Raw genomic sequence first — 20,129 nt, 5'->3', positions numbered from 1 at the left:
ATAGACATCCACCCTTCTCTGTAAACCCCCCCCCTCCCTCCCTCAAATTCGGTGTCTCTGAGGAGGAGCTGTGAATCTCACTCCCGATTGTGTTGTGTCTCTGCGCTCCTTGGGGGATTACACAGTGGTTTCCACGGCAACCGCCAATAAAACGACTCGGGTCCTCCATCTGTAGGATCTTGCGGTGCCGATAAGGAAGTGAACGGCAAACAGGAGGCAAGAAATAAATATATAACCACGCGTTTGAAGTTGTGCTCTGTTCTGAGCTTGTCCCCCCTGCGGACTGGCTATCATGCGACTCTGTCGCTCGGTCACAAGCATCACACAGACAAGTTGCAGGGGAAATAAAAGAGAAAGAGAAAGAAACACACTGAGGAATTGGGTGTAATTTCTGTACAGTGTCTGCCATTTCCTCTTCCTGTAAGTGTCGGAGTAAGTGTGCCACAGGTGTTTGAAAACAGACTCACCTCCCTTTCTACCTCCTTTCTTTCCTCCTCTCCTCCTCCCCCACTCTCCTCCTTCTCTCCTCTCGTCCCCCCCTCACAGGACCGTGTTTACTGGACAGACAGAGAGAGAGAGGCGGTGTACAGCGCTAACAGGTTGACGGGTCAGGACATCAACACACTGGCAGAGAACCTGAACGACCCCCACGACATAGTGGTCTTCCACCAGCTCCGCCAGCCCCAAGGTGTGTCTGTGTGTGTGTGTATGTATGTGTGTGTGTGTGTGTGTGCAGCATGAGAGGATGCGTGTTTATGTACGCGAGTTCGAGTGTGCGTGTTCCGTACAAATACGTGTGAGTGTGCGAGCGGATGTTTTTTTGTGCGTGCGTGTGTGTCTAAGCATTACGTGAGTGTGTGTGTGTGTGTGTGTGTGTGTGTGTGTGTGTGTGACAGTGTGACACCGCTGTGTGTGACCTCTGGGGCTCCCCAGCTTCATGTCGGAGCAGCACGTGAATCAGCAACGAGGCTCGCTCAGGAGATCAGAGCCTCACCACGCCCTTAACCTGATCGCCCTCGCTCACTTCCTGTGTGTGCGTGTCTGTGTCTCCATCCCCCCCAGGCCCTGACAGCTGTAACCTGGGGGGCGTGGCCAACGGCGGCTGTGAGTACCTGTGTCTGAAGGCTCCCCAGATCACAGAGCACTCGCCCAAGTACACGTGTGCCTGTCCGGACGGCCAGGACCCGGGCCCCGACATGAGGGGCTGTGTGCCAGGTCAGCCTCTCCCCGCCGTCCCTGGCGGCCAGTCTTTGGCCTGGCCGTGTACCTCCCAGTCACTTGCCGTTGTAAATGTGTCTACTGTGTACGAATGCAGAGCGGGCCCCTATAGATTCTATGGGTTCTATCTTCTCTCCTCTCAGCCGTCTACAACGCCACCACTCCCCCGACGATCAACGGATCCGGCACCACGGCGCCGGTTGCCAAGGACTTGGGGGGGGTGTCCCAAGCGGATGCCGTTCCCCACCTGACCCCGGCCCCCTCCAGTGCCCCGAAGCCCCTCAGCCCCCGACCCGGGAGGGAGGGGGTGGGGGCGGGGGGCTCCGGCCCCCCAGCGGCAGCCTCCGTCGTCACCGCCACCCTGGCAGGACCTGGGAACAGCAACGTGCTGAAGGAGGACAGCAACCTCTCCCACCACTGTGAGTGTGTGTGTGTGTATGGGAGGGCGTCGGTGTGTGTATGCGTGGGTGAGCGTGCGTGTGTGTGTGGGGTGTAGGCGTGAATGCCTGTTGAATTAATAACAGGGTTTGGATTATATAACGGTCGTGAATGGAACATTGTTGCTAGCACAGCAGTGAAGCAGTATCACGGGGGTCATGAGACAATAGAGGTGTGGGGGGGGGGGAGAGAGAGAGAGAGCTCTCTCTTCCTCCTTTCTCCATCTCCTGCAAAAGACCTCGCTCCTCCGACTCACACACACTCGAGTAATGTCACTAAACCCCGTAGCCTGCATCCATAATGGCACCATTAAAGTGAGATATCTACACGGCTACTGGTCACGCCTGGCTGTCCCTAACAAGGGAGACGGATCACATGACGTCCCCCTCCAAATGGGCCGGCCCCTAAACTGATGACGCGGGGATATTTTGTAGGTCAATCAGACAAGCGGACGCGGCATGTGCTTGTGTGTGTGTTTTTCTGTGTGTGTGTGTGTGGCTGTGTGTGTGTGTGTGTGTGGCTGTGTGTGTGGCTGTGTGTGTGTGTGTGTGTGTGGCTGTGTGTGTGTGTGTGTGTGTGTGTGTGATACAGTTGAGAGTGGCGTGAGGTGACTTTGTACTAATGGAGGCTTTATGGAGATTATGCAGAGAGGGTCAGGGGCGGAGTCAAGCTAACTCAGCCAGAGGCTCGGCCATGTGGGAAGGCGACTCTGAGAGAGGCTAAATGTCTAATCACTTTCCATCCTGTCTTCTCTCTTTGTCTCTCATCTCTCGTTGATCTCTTTATCTCTCGGACTCTCTCTCTCTCTCTCTCTCTCTCTCTCTCTCTCTCTCTCTCTCTCTCTCTCTCTCTCTCTCTCTCTCTCTCTCTCTCTCTCTCTCTCTCTCTCTCTCTCTCTCTCTCTCTCTCTCTCTCTCTCTCTGACCCTCTCTCTCTCTCTCTCTCTCTCTGACCCTCTCTCTCTCTCTCTCTCTCTCTCTCTCTGACCCTCTCACCCAAACACACACACAAACACTACCATCCGCTCGTCTCCCCTGTAGCTGGCAGTGAACATTTCCTTCTGGGAGAGAACCTGACAGTGGCTGTTCTGGGGGTGGTCATCCCCATAGGTAAGTCCAGTCCAGTCTGTCCACTCTGTGTGCTTGCCCCCACCCCCACCCTCACCCGACCACAGCACCCCTCCCTCCTCCCCCCCAACGGTCCCCCAGGGCTCTCTACTCAGCCAACAGCTCCTCCCTACTCCCCCCCTCCACCTCCACAGAGCCAGCAGATGGCCTTGCCTAGAGACAGGGCCACTCTGGACTCATCTGCGCCCATATCTGACACTCTGCCACCACGCATCCCCATCCCACTGTGTTGTGTTGGCTGCATCCGAAGCCAGAAGGAGCCCCGGGCTCCTGGCCTAGCCTGGCCTAGTCTGTCTGCCCCGCAGCGTAGGTATCCGAGACACGCTGGCTTTCCCCGGAGCCACGGTCAGATCCACTCTGGAGCTGGAGGACAACCAGAGCACACAGGTAGCTGGGGGGCTGAGGGGACATGGGCGGGGGGGGCGGGACTTGAGGACGTTCAGACCAAGGTGAAGCAGATAATGGTATGAGCTCAAGAGTTTAACGATGTACCCAGCTGACTAGCCCCGCCCCCTCCCTCCTCCCGTCCTCCAGTAGGTATCAGTCCACACCAACAGGACAGGCGATGCCTTTATAAGGGAATCAGGGCCCCTCTTCTCCCCATTGCAGTGATATTGTTGTCATGGTATCAGAGCGGTAGGTATCAGATCAGTAGCTGTGGCTGTGGCCGGGCGTAAGGAAGTGACCTCGCTCTTCTCATCCTCTGAATTCAGAGCAGGTGTGGCTCATTAATTCCAGCATGAAGCTAATCCTGATTAAAGTCTCGCCGCTGGTAGCTGAAGTGTGTGGAAGTCTCGCTGTCCGGCGCACAGGGCTTGTTTCACGCATGCCATTACAGTAATAGAGTCACCGCGGGGGGGGGGGGGGGGGGGGTGAGGGAGGGGGGGAGAGAAGGGTGGTTCCTGTTCCGTGTTTGCCCGCGAGCGAGGCGAAGGTGCTTTCATCCAAGGCACCCCCCACACACAACAGCCTCGCTCAACCCCGCCCCCCTTCCACCCCCCCCATACCCCCTCTACTCTGTCCCTCGCATGTCTGCCCCCCCCTCCCCACCCCCCCTCTCTGTTTCTGTCATCTCCATGGTTCTCGCTCGCATTCGTTAACGCCCCCGCCCTGTTCCCCCCCCCCCCCCCTGCCGCTGTGTGTTAAACGCATGCAGTCCCTATCGTTGCCACAGTGGTGTTTGGCCTGGTCTGCAGCGGCGTCTACCTGGTGTGGCGCAACTGGCGCCGCAACTCCACCAAGAGCATGAACTTCGACAACCCCGTGTACCGCAAGACCACGGGCGAGGGCGAGGAGGACGAGATCCACATCGGCCGGACGGACGGCGTGGGCCACCACGCGCACCATCATCCGTACCCTCCCGGGGTGGGGGTGGGAGTGGTGGGCGGCGGAGGGAGCACCTGCCCGCAGTTCATCGCCCTGCCACTGGGGGGCAGCATGCCGGACCCGGGGACCCACTGGTACACCGAGCAGCCCATGCTCTCCAGTGCTGCCAAGTGACCAATGGGAGACCAGGGGGTGGGTGGGTGGGTGGGGGTGGGACTGTCATAGACAAGGTGGCCGCCCCTTGGGAAGATGGCCGCCTGCTGTAGGCACACGCACACACAGAGAGGTCGGGGGGCTGCCTCCGGCCGGGTCTGGAGGACGGACAGACGTATCACCACATCGAGCCATTCAGGTGCACGCTGGACAGTTCCTGCGTCATGGCCCCATGCTGTATGGGAGTTGCAGTCCACTCTCATCCCTAACTCTGTTCTGAAACTCTTTACCGATGTATCTTAGTCGAGTTTCTCTTATCTCCCCCCCTTGACACTGTGCAGGAGAGGAGGAGATACTGTACCAGCTCTGCTCCATATCTGTTTTGATCTGTTACATAAGGGTGAGATATAACTATCTGTCTCACGTCTCAGGACGGGGGGGGGGGGGGGTCTGTGAGGGGGGGGTGGTGAAATTGGGTTTGTCCTTGAGGTTTTAAATTTAGTCTTATCGCTATCCCTGATGGACTTCCTTCCTCTCTGGGGGGTTGTTTTAGGAAGGAGAACTAGGGCAGCACCTTGGTCATTGGTGGGACAATCTGAATAGGTTCACCTGACTGTGAGCCACAGAGATGGAAGATGTCGTTCGGAAGGGGGAGGGGGGGGCTGAGTGGTATTCTGGAGCGTAGGGGGGGGGGGGATGCATGGTTCAGACTGGAGTATTTTTCGTTATTGAACATCGTGGGGATGGAGGGGTGAAGGGAGTTGAGATTGCTGGCTCGTTCCAAGGAGCTGTGGGCGGGAGGCTGTCTGTGAGGAAGTCTCGCTGAGGAGGAGAGCGCTGGAGCGCCGTATCTGCAGAGGAGAATCATCTTCAGCCACTCAACTCTGCTGGTTGGTGATTTCGAGGGGCTGGAAGGGGGGAGAGGGAGAGGGGGGAGGCTGCAGGCTATGTGGTTGGTAAATTTGTCATCTGTATTTAGGGGATTTTTTCCCCCCACCAACTGCTTTCCTCATCAGCAAACACATAGACATACAAAACAACATTCACCCACACCCACACAGTACACACACGTGCAGACAGAGTATACACAAACAGTCTACACACACTCACACACACAGAGTATACACCAACCCCCCCCCCCACACACACACACACACACACACTGACCCTCTGCTCCCGTACTGAGAATCTCATCCTCAAGAGAACACAAACAGCAAGGCAACAACAACATGCAGAATCCCTCGCCCTCTAAGCTCCCACCCACCCACACTGCCTGCCTGCCACCCAGACAGCTCACAGGCAGGCTAGCCTCCCCACCCCGGCACCTCCTCCTCAGCCCGTGTCTGAGGGTGGAGGTCTGGGTGGGGAGGGGTGAGGGCTGACTGAAGCAGGCCTGTCACGTGTCCCGGTCTCAGGGGAGAGGGAGCCGCCGTGCGTCTGAGCCAGGTCGGATCCTCCTGTCTCCCATCACGGGCCTGTCTTTTGTCCGCTCGCTTTTTGTCCAGTCATGAACACCGTCCCCTCTGCTTGGGAAATACAATTCCTGGTAAGATGGGATGAAATAGGATTTTGGTGACCCAAGGGAGCTCTGGGTGTGTGGATGTGTGTGTGTTTGGGTGTGTTTGGGTGTGTGTGTGTGTTCATGCATGTCAGTGTTTGTATTCATCCCACAGCCATATTGGAAACAGTTTATACGCTCTCCGTTGCACAGCCCTCTCAGAATGCCTTCTGTTCCGTTGTGATTTACATGGGAGAGCGACTGGAGTGAGTGTTTCCTGTGTGTGTTTGTTTGTGTGTGTGTTTGTTTGTCAGAAAGAATGCACGGGATCACGTTTGGGAGCTGAGAAGCTTCGAGGGTGCTTTTTCAATCATTGATTTGTAATGTTTTCATATTGCAAAAAGTTTTGATAATGTATTATACAATTATGTAAAAGAGAAGCTGTACATAAGATTTTAGATAACTTAAAAGTGTTGACAGTATATTAATTTATTTGTATAAAAGAGCACTGCACTCCCCGATTGTAAGAAATATAAATTATTCACCAAAGTGTTTTGTGATGTTCTTGACGTGCTTCATTTGATATTCCATTTCTGTAGAATCTTCATTAATTTTCTTATTGAATACGTAAAACAATGTGTTTTCCCTCAATGACCTCCTCATTACAGATGTATGTTTTATATTATTGCTTTGCAACATTTCCATTTGAAGTAATGGAACAATAACTCAAATGACTACATCATTTTCAGTGTTTATCGGAACACATTTGGAATTCGTTTTTGTGTGCCTTTGTTTAGTCTTTGTTATTTTTCTATTATGTTTAGATTTTGTCAAACAACTCATGTACATGCAACAACAAAATGTGTTATGAATGCCAAACAGGTCACACCTTTTTATTTAACTGCGTTGTTCTTTGGAATATCTCTATATATTGATATATAAAATTTGAGTGAAAAATCTCTTGGAGGTTTGTGTCTTCTTTAAAATTGCTCCTCCGAGCAGTTATTTATTAAGTGGGGAAACCATGGCAACCCTTAGGTGTGTGCACTATCACATTAGGACTGGCTAACAGAACTGTAGCTCTCATGGCAGGAGACAGGACACAATGGAAAAAGTGGAGTGAATTCAGTCAATTATCATAACTCCATTTCCACATTAGGAAAGGAAATGACACAGTAGATATATTTTACAAGCCCATTTTTAGCTTCAGCGCCGGGGCCAAAGATTAAGTTTACTCAGATGGTGACCTGTCAATGGGCAATAATGTCAGCAAAAATTACCCCAAAATTCAAATTATGGAAATTCAAAATCTAGTGTAGCTATTTTGACTTAAAAAGCAATTAAATTCCTACAATATCAGACAATATTATGACATAAATTATGTATGTTGAGGTAAATAACATAAAGACAAAGGGATTTTCATACAAGTTCTGCTACGGTTACTATGGTTCCCTTGTCATAAAAACAAGTTATGTCACAAGACCCCCAAACATGACTCAACTTGAGTGCCATCCAATATGGACAAATCCCCCTTAACCAGCATCATCTCATCGACATAGACAGGTCCTCATCTGCTCATATGGTCATGAAGACACAGACGTTCTAGAATGCATGTCGGCCCTTTGTCTTCAAGTCCTTCCTCACACAGCCATGATGGGGAACCTCCCAGCAGCCCCTCTGTTGAACACACACAGCTACGCTGTGCAACACACATGTGAGGTCGACACACCTGCAATGCATCAGTTAGTGAACCTGAGGGTGCTGTGTATGCTGTACAGGCATACAGTATTGCACTGTGTACTTGACAGTTATTCTTGAACAGGTCTACTTCATTGTCTGGGTTTATTAGACATAGTGTGTCAGTATATCTGATAGTAGTGGTTATATGTCTCAGACTATATGAGATCTAGAGTGCGATACTGTGATAGGATTTTGTGCTGAGTCCTTCATCACTCTCTTTCCATCTCTAGTTCTATGGAGGGGTGGGCGTGGGGGAGTGGTTGTGTGTGTGTGTGTGGGGGGGGGGGATGGGGGTCAGGGGGTCGGCAGCAGCCCGGGGGAGACCCCAGGGGAAATGCGTGGCTTTGCCACAATGGAGATAAAGCCCAGCCTCTAGTCACCTGGCCCCTCTCGTCTTATCTCCTACACCACCTCTCACATCCCTCAGCAGGAAACAGCCTGGCCCCTCGCACACACACACACACACATCCAAACACTCACTAACCCTCACGCACTCTCGGCTCAGGAAGGAAAGCTGCTAAAACTACTGTTTTATTATGGCTGACTGTTGGTTTCACAGCCCAGGAGAAGAGCAGGTGAATCTGAATGTGTGGAAGTGCTCTTCTGTGATGGATCCTATCGAGGACAGCGGTAATATATGTATGGCTTACTACAGAGGGATTATATCTAATCCTAGACAAAGTGCTGCCAGAAATCAGTGATATCAAACACAGGCAGTCAAGTTTTCAATCTCGCCTCGTCATTTTAGAGCAGTGGACAAGCACTGCCATCTACTGGTTAGAATTACAGCTCTACATGTGCTGTTTGCAGAAAGCTCCGGGTCAACATTCAAACGTGGTCATTTAGGTTGGATGCCCCTCATCAGTTATAAACACCATTGATTTTATTAAGAAACATCCACATGTCAGATATGTTGCTTTATCGAAAGGGTAACGAATACTGAGTGATAAGACGTTCACTGACAGGCTCCATGCGGGAGAAGATAAGGCATGGAAGTGTCCCTCTGTTTTTGGCATGCAACATTTGATACGTTTGTCAAGTTCAGAAAAGCACATTTACAGGACATGGAAACGAGCTGCAGTGACAGCATCATGTTAAACACACGCTCCCACTGACAGAACCGAGCAAACGACAAGGAACATTGACCTCACGTATCAGTTTGTATAATGACATTCACCCACTGTGTATAAAGCTACCAGACATAAACTGCTTTTCCAACATGCAGCATCGACACACACATTCTTTGAGTATTCATAAGCATTGGCACCTCAGAAATACAATGCAAAATCATTGACTAAATGCGACTCTGAAGGGCTAGGCTGACAGCATTGATCTGTGCAATCAATTCAGTGATTCATCCAGCTACAGTCCCAGCCCCACACATCCATAACGTCTACACTAGCACTTTATGTTTTAATCTACACTTAAAGCTCCCAACTATGTCTGAAGCCCCCAGCATGGTTTACTGTTCAATAATGAATATCCAAACAGGAAACTCATTGTTGTACACTAGAAGAAGGCTATGGATTTGAGATGTCAAGGACACTGTTTGGTCTGTTCCCAGGTGTCTAGCGAAACGTAGATGTGTGTGTGAGATAGTGTGTGTGTGTGTATCAGAGTCCCCTGGCCTTGGCGTGGGCCTGCAGCAGAGCGGCCGTGTCGCCGTGGGAGCCCTGCAGGGCGATGGAGAGAGCAGTGCGCCCCCGCTGGAGAAGGAGAGAAAAACACAGACTGATGGTGGATCCAAACTCAAATGAAGGCATGTATGGCTATAGTATGAAACTCGAAGCTGCTCAAAGTCCTGCTTCACCTAGGCATTTGACAGTGACACAGCTTACCCCTGGATAAAGCTGTCCGGTTAAGAAGCATGACACAAAAGGGAAAAAAGCATGACGGCCTTTGTCGAGTGGCCGGGACATGATTGAATTAGTCTGCAGCAAGACAGGAGGCCCTCAACAGAACCAGTCATGCTCTTATGCTCCACTACTCTATAGGAAGATGTGACAGAGTAAAGGATTTGCATCCTTCTCTTCCCCCCCCCTGTGCCTGCCTCCTCAGCAGAGATAAGACTGTGTTAGCGGATTAGCCCAGAAGAGCTCTGTCAGGTTTCTACTACAATGGCTCGGATTAATCCTCGGAGGAGAAAGCTCTATTCTGGCCTCCCCGAGACTTCAATCAAGACCTAAGCTGCTCTTTCAGTCAAAACACTAATAACTGGAGAGAGAAGAAAGAACCTGCCAGCGTGTTACTGTAACATCATGTCTGTTCAGTCCAGTTTTAACCCCACAGGGTGTACTTTCGCCCTTTTCCACTAGGTGGGGTATGAGGATCTGATTTCCGTCGGGGACTTGAACCTTGACCGGAACAGCCTCTCGTTTCAGCTGTGGGTGGCCGTGCGTGCTAACCCCTGAGCGTGCGTGTGTGGTCTGCGTTCCTACCCGGTCTGTGAGACTGACGTCGCAGTGGGCCCGGTCCAGCAGCAGCCGTGCGATGTGCGTGTGTCCCCGCTCGCTGGCGCACATCAGCGCCGTGACGCCCTGGCGGTCCTGGACGTTGGCGTCGGCCCCGCAGCTCAGCAGCAGGCGCACCATCACCACGCGGCCGTGTCGGACGGCCAGAAACAGCGCGCTCTGACCCACCTAGTCACACACAGGGAGAAGGCCGTGGGTTATTTCCGGGTGGCTCCGTGGCTCGAAGGCGTCGCGTCGTGCGGCGGAGCCGTGCGAGGAACCTGGCTGGAGCGGGCGTTGACGTCGGCCGTCTCCATCAGCCGGTGGACCACCTCCAAGTCTGCGGGGCTGTCGGGGGCCGTCAGAGAGGCCAGCATCACCGCCGTGTAGCCCGCCTTGTTCTGGAGGTTCACCTCGCACACTCCTGTGAGGAGATGCCACACGCACACACATTCATGAATGGAATGGTTAATGAGGATCTAGCACTGTATCCCTTATCCGGCGTACTGCAAACAGCAGTATAGCACCTCTGTTATTTAGTCAGACCCGCACACTGTTGTCTCTCACACACTCACCTGTGTCCAGTAGCAGGCTGACGATGCTGTAGTTGGAGTGGGACACGCTGTAGTGAAGGGCGGTGTTGCTGTTGTCGTCAGCCAGGTTCACCAGGAAGGGCAACAGGGAAGGTGTCGTCGTCTTCACTTCCCTCAGGTTCAGAGCCACCCTCGCGGCTGAGGAGTCCTCCTCAGCTGCCACCTTGAACCAGTTCTGGAACAGCACCACAAGTGCCTGTCTCTGGAAAATAATACGTGTCCTTTTAAAAAACAAAAGTGTGATTTGGATGCTACAAAGCCTCAGTGAGCGACAGTTCCCTTGCGACTAGAACGTTCTTCCAGTTTTCGTGCGTACCATCTCATCATTGGGGTTGTCCATGTTGTCCATGTGGTCGTTCAGGAACTGACAGGCATCCATGAACTCCCCGCTGACAGTCTCTCTATGGGGACAAGTTCAATCCCGTGAGAGTACAATTTACAAAAAACAAACATTTACTGACTGAAACTGAGCTAAAAAAAAGAAAGAAAATGCTAATGAGGGTTGTGGCCTGATTCCCTTACATGCCTGGAGGTTGTCCAGGGACAGGGTCGGAGCATGGCCCCGTCCTCATCTCCTCCTCTGGGTCTGCAGTGTCCGTCCTGGAGGGGTTCTCTGGAGGACCAGCGTCCACAGTCACGCTTCCTGCTGTCCTCTCTGGATCCACCCCTCCAACGGACTGCGCCTCCGGCTCAGCTCCCCCCACCGGCCCCTCTGTCCCCACGTCTGGTGTGCTGTCCTCAGGGCTAGCTCGTGCTGGACTACCATCCCCCTGTCCACCACGGCTGCTTTCCCTCTCACAGTCCCCAGTGGCCGACTCCTCGCTCCAGTTTGTTACACGTCTAAACACGGAAACAATGAGGCTCTCTCGAAGGACACGGGTGGAAACATTGCATCCATTCTCCCATAAAGACAATTTGTTTGTCTTTTCCCCTAGCCACTAGCAATAGAAATACTACTGTCGCATACTGCGGAGGGAGGATTTAGGGTAAACCACAGACAGGTTAGTAAGTGAATAAGGCAGAGGTGTTTACTAACCCCTGGTCCTCAGCAGCAAAGTGCAGGTTCTTGAACGTTCTGGCACCTCCGTTCCTCCTCATGATGGATTTAGGGGCTTCCATGTGGAGACAGATGGTGGAGACATCTATTTAAGACAGCTACAGTGGTGAAACCATATTATGGGAGAACACACTTGAACAGCACAATTCTACGTCACACAATCCAACTGTTTGCTGTGAACACATGAAACAACAAATAAACCACTTTGTGTCCCCTCACATAGCTAGATCTTGGGAAATGAGTTAGTTAGTCTTTGAATGCACTGGGGAGGGAGAGCTTCAACGATTCAGAATTGTTCTTGTTAGCTTTGTAATTATGATGAAAGGGCCTGTTTTCTAGCTAGAGTTAGGGAAGTTGTGGTTTGGGTTGGAGTCTCCTAGGGGCTGAGTCAGGACATTCCATCAGGGAAAGAAGAACATTTCCCCCATGAAATACAAATGGCTAGGAGGAGTCTCTATCATCAATAAAAACCTATCAAGCCAAACCAACTACAACCATCAATTTACACTGAATAGTAAATAGTGGGTTTCCATTTGGCCAAGGATAATCGAAAAAGATGTGGTTTCTGTTACACGGTAATGGAATTTGTGTGCAATGACTTCTTCAGCATTGACTTACAAATCAGACCTGAAGTCTTTCCTGTTTTATTAAGAGCAGCCCCTAGCTATGAAAGAAATGTGCTAATAACAGCACAACTGGATTTCAATAACATTCATAGATGGGTCAGATTACTATATTGAAATTCTAATGAGTAGTGCGAAGGACAGCAAAAGTCGGTTTCGCTCGAGCCGAGGAATCGTTTCCTTGACAATTCCCCTGTATCTCTGTGAGTGGTGCATCTCTCCTTCAGCAACAGTATTTACATTCACATTTAGACTTTGAACATGTTTTCTCAGACAGAGAGAAGACAGTGTACTGCACCTCCATGTCGCGAGGCTTCACCCTCAGGGTGTCCTGCGGAGTAGGAGGAGGAGAGCGTGTGGATCAGCCTCATCATCTCCTGCTGGAGCGAGGTGACCTTGGGGTCGGGGTGTGCCGGGGTCTCGCCCCTCCCTGGTCCCCCCCCCCCGCACAGGAGCACCCACTGCCGTTCCAGGAGGTGCTGGATCCTGCTCACATGGAAGGCCGCCTCCTCGGGGTCCGGGCCCCCCTGTGGGGCCTCCTCTGACGCTTCGGTCGCCTGGACTTCCATGGACCTTCGGTTGGCTGAAGCCACGCCGTCGTGTTGCTCCTCTCCATCTTTAGGGTCGGTCAAATCGGCGGAGGCCGGGGCTTCTTCGTCCAACCCGCCTGAGGTGGACGGGCCGCGGTCCGGCGATGCTGCGGAGGTGCGTCCTCCTGTGGAGCTCTCCTCCCCGTCCTGGTCCACGGCCACCCTCTCGGCTCGGACCCAGACCCCGGCGTTCCGGGTCAGCTGCTCCAGCCGCTCGTCCTTCCTGCGCCTCTCCTCCAGCTGCTCCCCCAGCAGCGCCCTGGCCCTCTGCAGCTCCAGGCTGCTCTCGTGGAGCTTCTGCTCCAGCACCGCCACCTTGGCCTGCAGAGAGGTCACCGTCAGCAGCTCGTCCAGGTCCGTGCTGGTCCTCCACTCGTGGCTGGGGTTCCCGTCCCCTTCCGCCGTGTCGTGGCCGCGGGGGGGAACACGAGGCTCTGACTGTCCTGTCGGGCTCTTTTGAGGTCCGAGGTGGCGTAGGGGGGGTCTTTGGCGCCGTTGGCCGAGGTTCGGGGCCCGGGGCGGGGGGCCAGGCCCAGGCGGAGCCTCTCTCTCTCCTCCTGGAGGATGCAGATCTGAGCCCGGAGCTCAGGGATGACCCGGACCTCCAGCTCCAGCTCGCCCACGCGCTCCAGGGCCTCGCTGAGGCGCCGCAGCGTCCCCGAGAAGTCCTGGCCTGGCGGGCCGCCGTCCGACGAGCGCTCCGGGCAGTAGAAGATGTCTTCGGAGGACGTGTCCCTCCCTCCCAGGTGGTCTCGGGAGCTCCGCAGACTGCCGGGGTCCTCCGTGGACTCGGAGCCCTTCCTCAGGTGCACGGTGAGAGGCAGGCTGGAGGCTCGGAGGAGGTGAGGCCGGATGTGCTCCCCCAGAGACTGCTCATCGAAGGCCCTGATGCTGGCCTCCATTTCGGCCCGAGATGTGAACCCTCCCGGAAAGGCCGGCGACCTTCCGTCAAAGGTGCAGGATCCGTAGCCGTGCTGGCCCTCCAGGAGGCGGGACCTGGGGGCCAGAGCGCCAGTGGAGCCCCAGGGGCTGGGCCGGTAGCCGTTCCCAGAGAGGCTGAGGTACCGGGGCAGAGTACTCGACCTCGGGCCCCTGCTCCGCCGCTGGATGTGGACTCTCTTGATGGTGTTGCCCTTTTCGATGTCGTCCACATACTTGAGGAAGTCCAGGTCCAGAAGGAAGCCATACGGTGTCTCTACAGAGTATGGTGGTTTCCCCTTCAGCCCATTCTCTGCACCTGTAGGGGATAAGCCGTTTCCTACGGAAACATCAGGGTTTAAGTAGCAGCTTCTGCTAATACGGAATATGGTTATTGTCAAGATGTGGCAAATGTATGTAAAGAAATATACTGTATATATGTAAATGCCAACATTGAACCATGTTGTTGTCTCAGAGAGACCTTTACCATTTGGTTTGTCCATCCTTTACAGCTTTCAGTTGTTAGCTGTGTTTGTTGTCACATGATCTGGTTATGGCTACCTGCTATCTGTGGAGACAATAGAGAGAGATGCCTTGAAATCACTGGTCAGGCACTAGGCTGGATTTAAAAAAAACATAAAATCAGGAAGTGGTCATTAAGGAACTTTCTGTGAACTATCTAAACATCATTTCTGTGTTAAGGCCTCAGTGTGGTTGTGGTGTTGGTATGAATATGAACTTGTGGCTCCACCCTGGTATTTCCAAATGATGATTCCCTTCTTATCATGAGGGGACAGCTAATTAACTTGACAGTCACATTCGCTCAAGCATTTTCCGTCACTGCCTGTTCCTTCCTCTCTCTGCGTCTCTGTCTCTCTCTTTCTCTCTCTGTCTGGGTTTCCTTCTCTCTATCCATCTCCCTCTCTTCCAAACGCACTCTTCCTTTCATCCCTCATTCCCAGAGTCCTCCAGGCCAGCAGGGCTCAGCGGCTGCCCTGATGTTCTCTTGATTATAGCCCTGCCGTCCGTGCAGAGACCTGAAAATAACTCCCAGACTGTTGGGACCAGTCACCATGGTCCGTGGAACCAAACACACTCCTACATACAGGAATACAGGCGACCATTGTTCCAACTCTCTCAGTCCTTCTCTCTCTGCCTCCCACGGCACTCTCATAAAACTCCTTCAGGTCTTTTCTAGGCCTCCTCCTCTCTCTTCTCTCCTCACAACCTTTCCAGCCTGCTTTTACCTTGCAACCCTCTGCTCTCTTTCCGTCGTGGAAATTGTCTTAAAATGTGTACAAACTAAATAAATTGTGTTGAAACCTCCATCTTGACTAGTCGAATGACACAGACCCACAACAATTTGCCACCACAGTACCTCCGCCTTATCCTCTCCGTCCTGACCACTGGGCTTGGTGGCGGTGTCCTGTCCTTTGGAAAACACTGCAGGCCCCGGGCCACAGCCACAGCCCCAAACAATGTCAGCTATGCAGTCAACAGACAAACACCAGCTAACAGCCCGGCTGGGAATGAGGCCACTCTCACACACTGATATGAGCAGCAACAGGCGTGCTCACTAACCGTTTACACCGAGGCCCCGCGACACGCACACATACTGCACACATACTGTACACAGCTACCTTGAACACCTCATGCCGTGCATACAACCATGCAGACCTCTCCACCTTATATACAACCTGTACTTAGAATACCGAGGATGTGTCGCTGGATGGTATGCACAAACATACTGTACTGTACGTGAATTTGCACAGTATACATCCTTATATGTACTCCTGAAACACTCCTCTAGCCCTGTGCTTTCTCTCTCTTGCCAGTTAGCCAAACAGAAAAGCCCACTCGGAGCCATTGTTCTGCTTTTTTTTCGGGAGATTGAAAAGAGTCTTTCAGCACCTGTCCTGGCTAAGCCTAGCCAGCAGGCCTGAGATGGGTAGCAAAGCCAGGGACACTTGTGTTCGCTCTGGTAACAGTGAGTGTAGTAACAGCACTGCCTTGAGAAGACAAATAAACAGTGACACCTTAGAGAAATGTATATCATCCTAATTAGTCTGAGTTCTATAGCCTTCCAGGCTTAGTTTCCTATCCTGCATTGTCCTTTAGCTTTGCCGGACTGTACAGTTGAATGTTCTTTCTCGTGAAACTAATTAGCAATACAACAGCAGCTGCTGCTGTTGGGAGTTTCAGCCAATCCCCGGCCTCGCCATAAGGCAGGCAGGGAGTGCTAAGAGATTGGTTAATCACTCCTCAGCTTGGCCGCTGTGGCTGTCTATATGATTTAACATTACTGTCGTGTGATGTCAGCGAAGTATATTAAGGCAAGCTCCTCTCAAACACAAACACGCACACAGAAATAGATTAATACTCCACAGTTCCACCACAAGGTAAACTATGTAGCACAATACAAACTGTGTTGACTATCCAGTGCCAAACTCCCGAAACTCTCATTGCACAGGTTAGAATGGCCACAGCCTAGAGCAGAAACATGGTACACTCAGTTTCCCTGAATAGACCCGTCTCACACCAAGCGCCAGTACTTCCAAGCACTTTACTTTCATTCTGTTCAAATGTTCTGCTGTTTCCAACATCAAAGCTCTTCTCTGATCCACCTTAAATCCTGGGCATATTTTTCAAAGATCTTGCCTGCTGGAAAAAAAGAATCCCTTTTTCCAACAGGCATTTTCCCTTCATCCTGGGGCCTCAGACTCCTCCTGCTTCTGCCCACCACCCGGGTCTGTGGAGAAACGTGCACCCCCCCTCACATAACCTCGCTCCCACAGTGCATCATTGCAAACCTTGCAATCAAAACATCTCCATCCACAGCCTTTTTTTTCTTCTGAAAAACCGCAAATCTAATTTCAACTTATGACACTGTTGAAGCAGCCTCCTCCCTAGGAAGCTATGTCAAAACACCGGAAGGTTCTGATGGAGAAGGCTATCCCACTGAAGATGCTGGTTAAGATGGAGGGGCAGATCTGCAACCAGCACACATACTCCCTGTTTCCATGTATGAGTCATTAAGAGTCAGATGGCTGAACGGTTAGGGAATCGGGCTATTAATCAGAAGGTTGCCGGTTCAATTCCCGACCGAATGACGTTGTGTCCCTGGGCAAGGCACTTCATCCTACTTGCCTCGGGGGAATGTCCCTGTACTTACTGTAAGTCGCTCAGGATAAGGGCGTCTGCTAAATGACTAAATGTAATGTAATGCTATAAAGGTGCAGTGTTGATGCCCTGGCTACGAGTGTTACAGAGTTAGGGCTTTGGAATAGGGACAGATGCCTTAGTCAGTCAAAACTTCGTCCACCTGTTCTCTCTCCAAATTGCCAGTGGGTCAGACCAGTCTGATCGGCATCACTAGCTTCTGCACAAAGTAGTAAGATGACCTTTCGGTCTCATTTCTTTGCATTCCTCCTCCTCCACTCTCTCTCCCTCTCTCTTCCTCTCTCTCTCGGTGTGTGTTCTGTTCTCGGAAAAAAAGAATGAATATTGTGCTCCTCCGCTTTGGCCAGTCAGACTGTGTGGTTTTTCCAGCACATAACTCCATTCCTTGTCTTCTGGCCGGGGCTGGTTTGCAGTACTGAAGCCAGCTCCCCCCAACCCCACCACTGTCTTATTCTGCCTCAATCGCTTTCTCTTGTTTTCACATGTTGTCCATTCAGTGGGGCTCCCTCTGGTTCTGCAGCGTTCTCTCTGTGTTCTGTGTGTTCTCTGTCCAGGGAATGAGAAGTGCTCTGATCACCCTGGATACTTTTCAGCACGTTCTGTACAGAGCAAGGTCACATTGGTGGCCCATGATGGCTCACTGTTCATGTACAGGACCAGGAGCAAGGCCAAAACCCCAAAGCATAGTATGAAACAGCTGCCAGGGACTTCACACACTGAGCGCAGCATGGCCATGGCTTGGCTAAAATAGAATGTGCGTGTGTGTCTGTGCGAGAGAGAGATACGGTGAGCGTGACTGTCAAGATTACAGATGTGATTGATGTACAATTTAAAAAACGTAATTACATTTATCTTGATGGATTAAAAATGTCTTCCTGCTCCCATTAGTCTGGCAACCCGCCATCTAATCATATATCAGCACCAGCCCACAATATCTGAGTCCTCCCAGCCTTCAGTGAGCAGCCCTTTCAAGTTGTATAATCCTTACCAAAAACCCTTCCTACCTGGAGAGTACAATAATATCAACGGAGCATTCCTACAATAACATCAACAGATCCCTACCGTTAATATGGGTCCTTGGTTGGTATGTCCTCTGCCTGGTCCTGGGGGGTGAGGGAGTCCTGAGCTGGGGGGGTATCGTCAGTGAGACTAGGGGTGCCTCTTCCCTGGATGCCAGTGTAGAATCCTCTCATAACACACGCTGTGTTGTTGCGTGTAAAGAGCAAGGGACGGGGAGGGGTTTGTGGACACGCCCCCACCTCCTCCTGCCCAGTGACGTGGCCAGTGGGTGCCCACAGACAGCGGCCACACCCCTGTTTTTCGACGCCGTCCAATGAGAGTGTGGAGGGGGTGTGGCCTGTCAGAGCTGTGGACGGTCGCTCACCCGAAAGCCCTGCTCACTGTGGGAGCGTTTCCAGAAGGAGCCCCCTGCAAGGGTGGGAGGGCACGGCACAGGAGGTTAACTATGTGCCCCCCACACACGCACACGCACCGAAACTTTATCCCGTGTTATGTGGTGTCCGACCGTCCACTATAATCAAGGAAATAGCAAGGAGGGCAGAGAGTGCGGTCGATGCCCAGGGGTCAACTCTCTCAGGACATGCCTCTCATTCTTCATGGATCCCCTTTCTCCTTTACCTTCCTCTTCCAGCTCTCTGAGCCACTGTCCTCTCCTTGTCGGGGGAGATTCTGCCGGAGACAGTCGGACGCACACAGCTACAGCTCCCCCAGCCAGCGGGGTCCCTTTGGTACGAAAGCCAGCCCGTCCCTGTTTTCCTGAGCTACTGGATGACAGGGTGATCATGATTCATGGAGGCTGGAGTGTGTGCGGTGGGAAGGGGGTGTCACAAGCCAAGAGAAAGAGTCCAGCATATTATTACTATTATTACTTATATTTGAATGTCTTTATATTATCAGGAAAGCACACCTACTGTACACAGTTTATTTACTCTGGTGGCTATTCTTGTGCAATTAAACAAAAATACAAAGAGTCATTCTGCAAAGAGCTGCAGTCATAACATTTCACTTTTGCCATGTTCAGAACACGAATGGAAAAGGAATTAGTGAGAAATGCTTCTTTTCCATTACACAGGCAGACCACTGACTCCACAAGGGATTGTGGTTTAACTCCGGGAGAAAAAAATAGAGTCTTTATTGGACTTAAGCGCTGCTGACGGACTGACCACATTTTCTGAACTGAACAGAAACCTCAGACCTTCAAAGTTGGTCCTGGCAGGACAGCAGCAGATTTTTGGCTTCAAATATATGTTCTAGGGGAAAGAAAGGGTGTAAATTTGGTTTCAAACAGGTCATTTATGTTGTGTTGTTTGCGTACATTCTCATTGTGAAGCTTCACAGACTGAACTTGTTCTGTATCTCATGGTGCACACTGTATGGGCCAAGCCTGTCACCTGGTGGCAATACAGGGTCATCACATGACCATTGCAAATGCTGCTGCAAGACGACTGGGGTGATTTCTAAAGCACACAGGGGCCAATCTAGACATTCACCTGGGGTGGGAGGAGGTAGTTTTAGGGTGGCTTGGAGGTGTGGAGGGAGGGTGAGACCCAATGCCACATAAAGTATTACTACATTGGGGTTTAAATAATGCCAATAATACATCATTCATTAATGAAATGTACTATAATTAAAAAAAACAATATATTTTATGATGGGAAGATGGAATCATGTGTCTGTCTTCGTATGGTCTTAAATTATTAGGGTAAGCACACATAGGCAGTATTGACTATTTATTACTATTATATGACATATAGTAAACGAAACGCATTACATTATTCGGGTGAAACTGAATAATTGCCAATGATTGTTTTCTGTGTTCCGTGCAAACAAGAATGAGCTAAAGTGACTATGGACTCCACTTTGTATTATGTAACGGAGCCAATAAAAGGTTGTTTGCGCGTATGTTTGCTGCATGATGGACCTGTGACAGTGTGTTATCAGCCTGGAAGACACCCCCTTGGCCCAAAGTTCACAGACCCCCAACATCTGGCATCTTGTAACATCAAAAACCAATCACAGACCCACCTGTCAGAAGGGACAATCAAACTGTGTCTGTCTAAGGTCAATGTCATCCAGACTGAATGCTGTAGCTTGGTCCTTCTGAATCCCTACGTGTGGAATATATCATCATAAGACTTTTACCTCAGGTTAAGGATGGGTTTAAGACATTTAGGGAACATTGAATGACAAAATACTTA

General features: G+C 51.4%; 2 protein-coding genes across 2 annotated transcripts in view; one reads left to right on the top strand and one right to left on the bottom strand.

Annotated features, from left to right (window-relative positions):
* The window catches only part of LOC146271089 (low-density lipoprotein receptor-related protein 8-like), a 44,244-nt gene extending 39,961 nt beyond the window's left edge, over positions 1-4,283 (top strand). The window contains exons 14-18 of the mRNA XM_084707564.1: positions 547-688; positions 1,063-1,215; positions 1,362-1,637; positions 2,697-2,765; positions 3,940-4,283. Of these exons, the coding sequence (XP_084563690.1) occupies positions 547-688; positions 1,063-1,215; positions 1,362-1,637; positions 2,697-2,765; positions 3,940-4,283 (984 nt within the window). The remainder of the gene's footprint in view (positions 1-546; positions 689-1,062; positions 1,216-1,361; positions 1,638-2,696; positions 2,766-3,939) is intronic.
* Positions 4,284-8,361: 4,078 nt separating this feature from the next.
* On the bottom strand, positions 8,362-18,688 carry LOC146271088 (KN motif and ankyrin repeat domain-containing protein 4-like). The gene is given in 11 exon segments (XM_084707697.1): positions 8,362-9,206; positions 9,939-10,139; positions 10,232-10,374; positions 10,526-10,745; positions 10,860-10,944; positions 11,066-11,383; positions 11,580-11,685; positions 12,522-13,233; positions 13,236-14,071; positions 14,219-14,299; positions 17,974-18,688. Coding segments are annotated over 10 exon segments (2,730 nt in total). The 5' UTR covers positions 14,235-14,299; positions 17,974-18,688; the 3' UTR covers positions 8,362-9,113.
* Positions 18,689-20,129: the final 1,441 nt, after the last annotated feature.

Source organism: Hypomesus nipponensis, chromosome 10, assembly GCF_054491055.1.
Source record: "Hypomesus nipponensis isolate SF chromosome 10, ASM5449105v1, whole genome shotgun sequence".
In the NCBI taxonomy this organism is placed as follows: domain Eukaryota; kingdom Metazoa; phylum Chordata; class Actinopteri; order Osmeriformes; family Osmeridae; genus Hypomesus; species Hypomesus nipponensis.
This window is presented reverse-complemented; position numbering and strand designations above follow the sequence as displayed.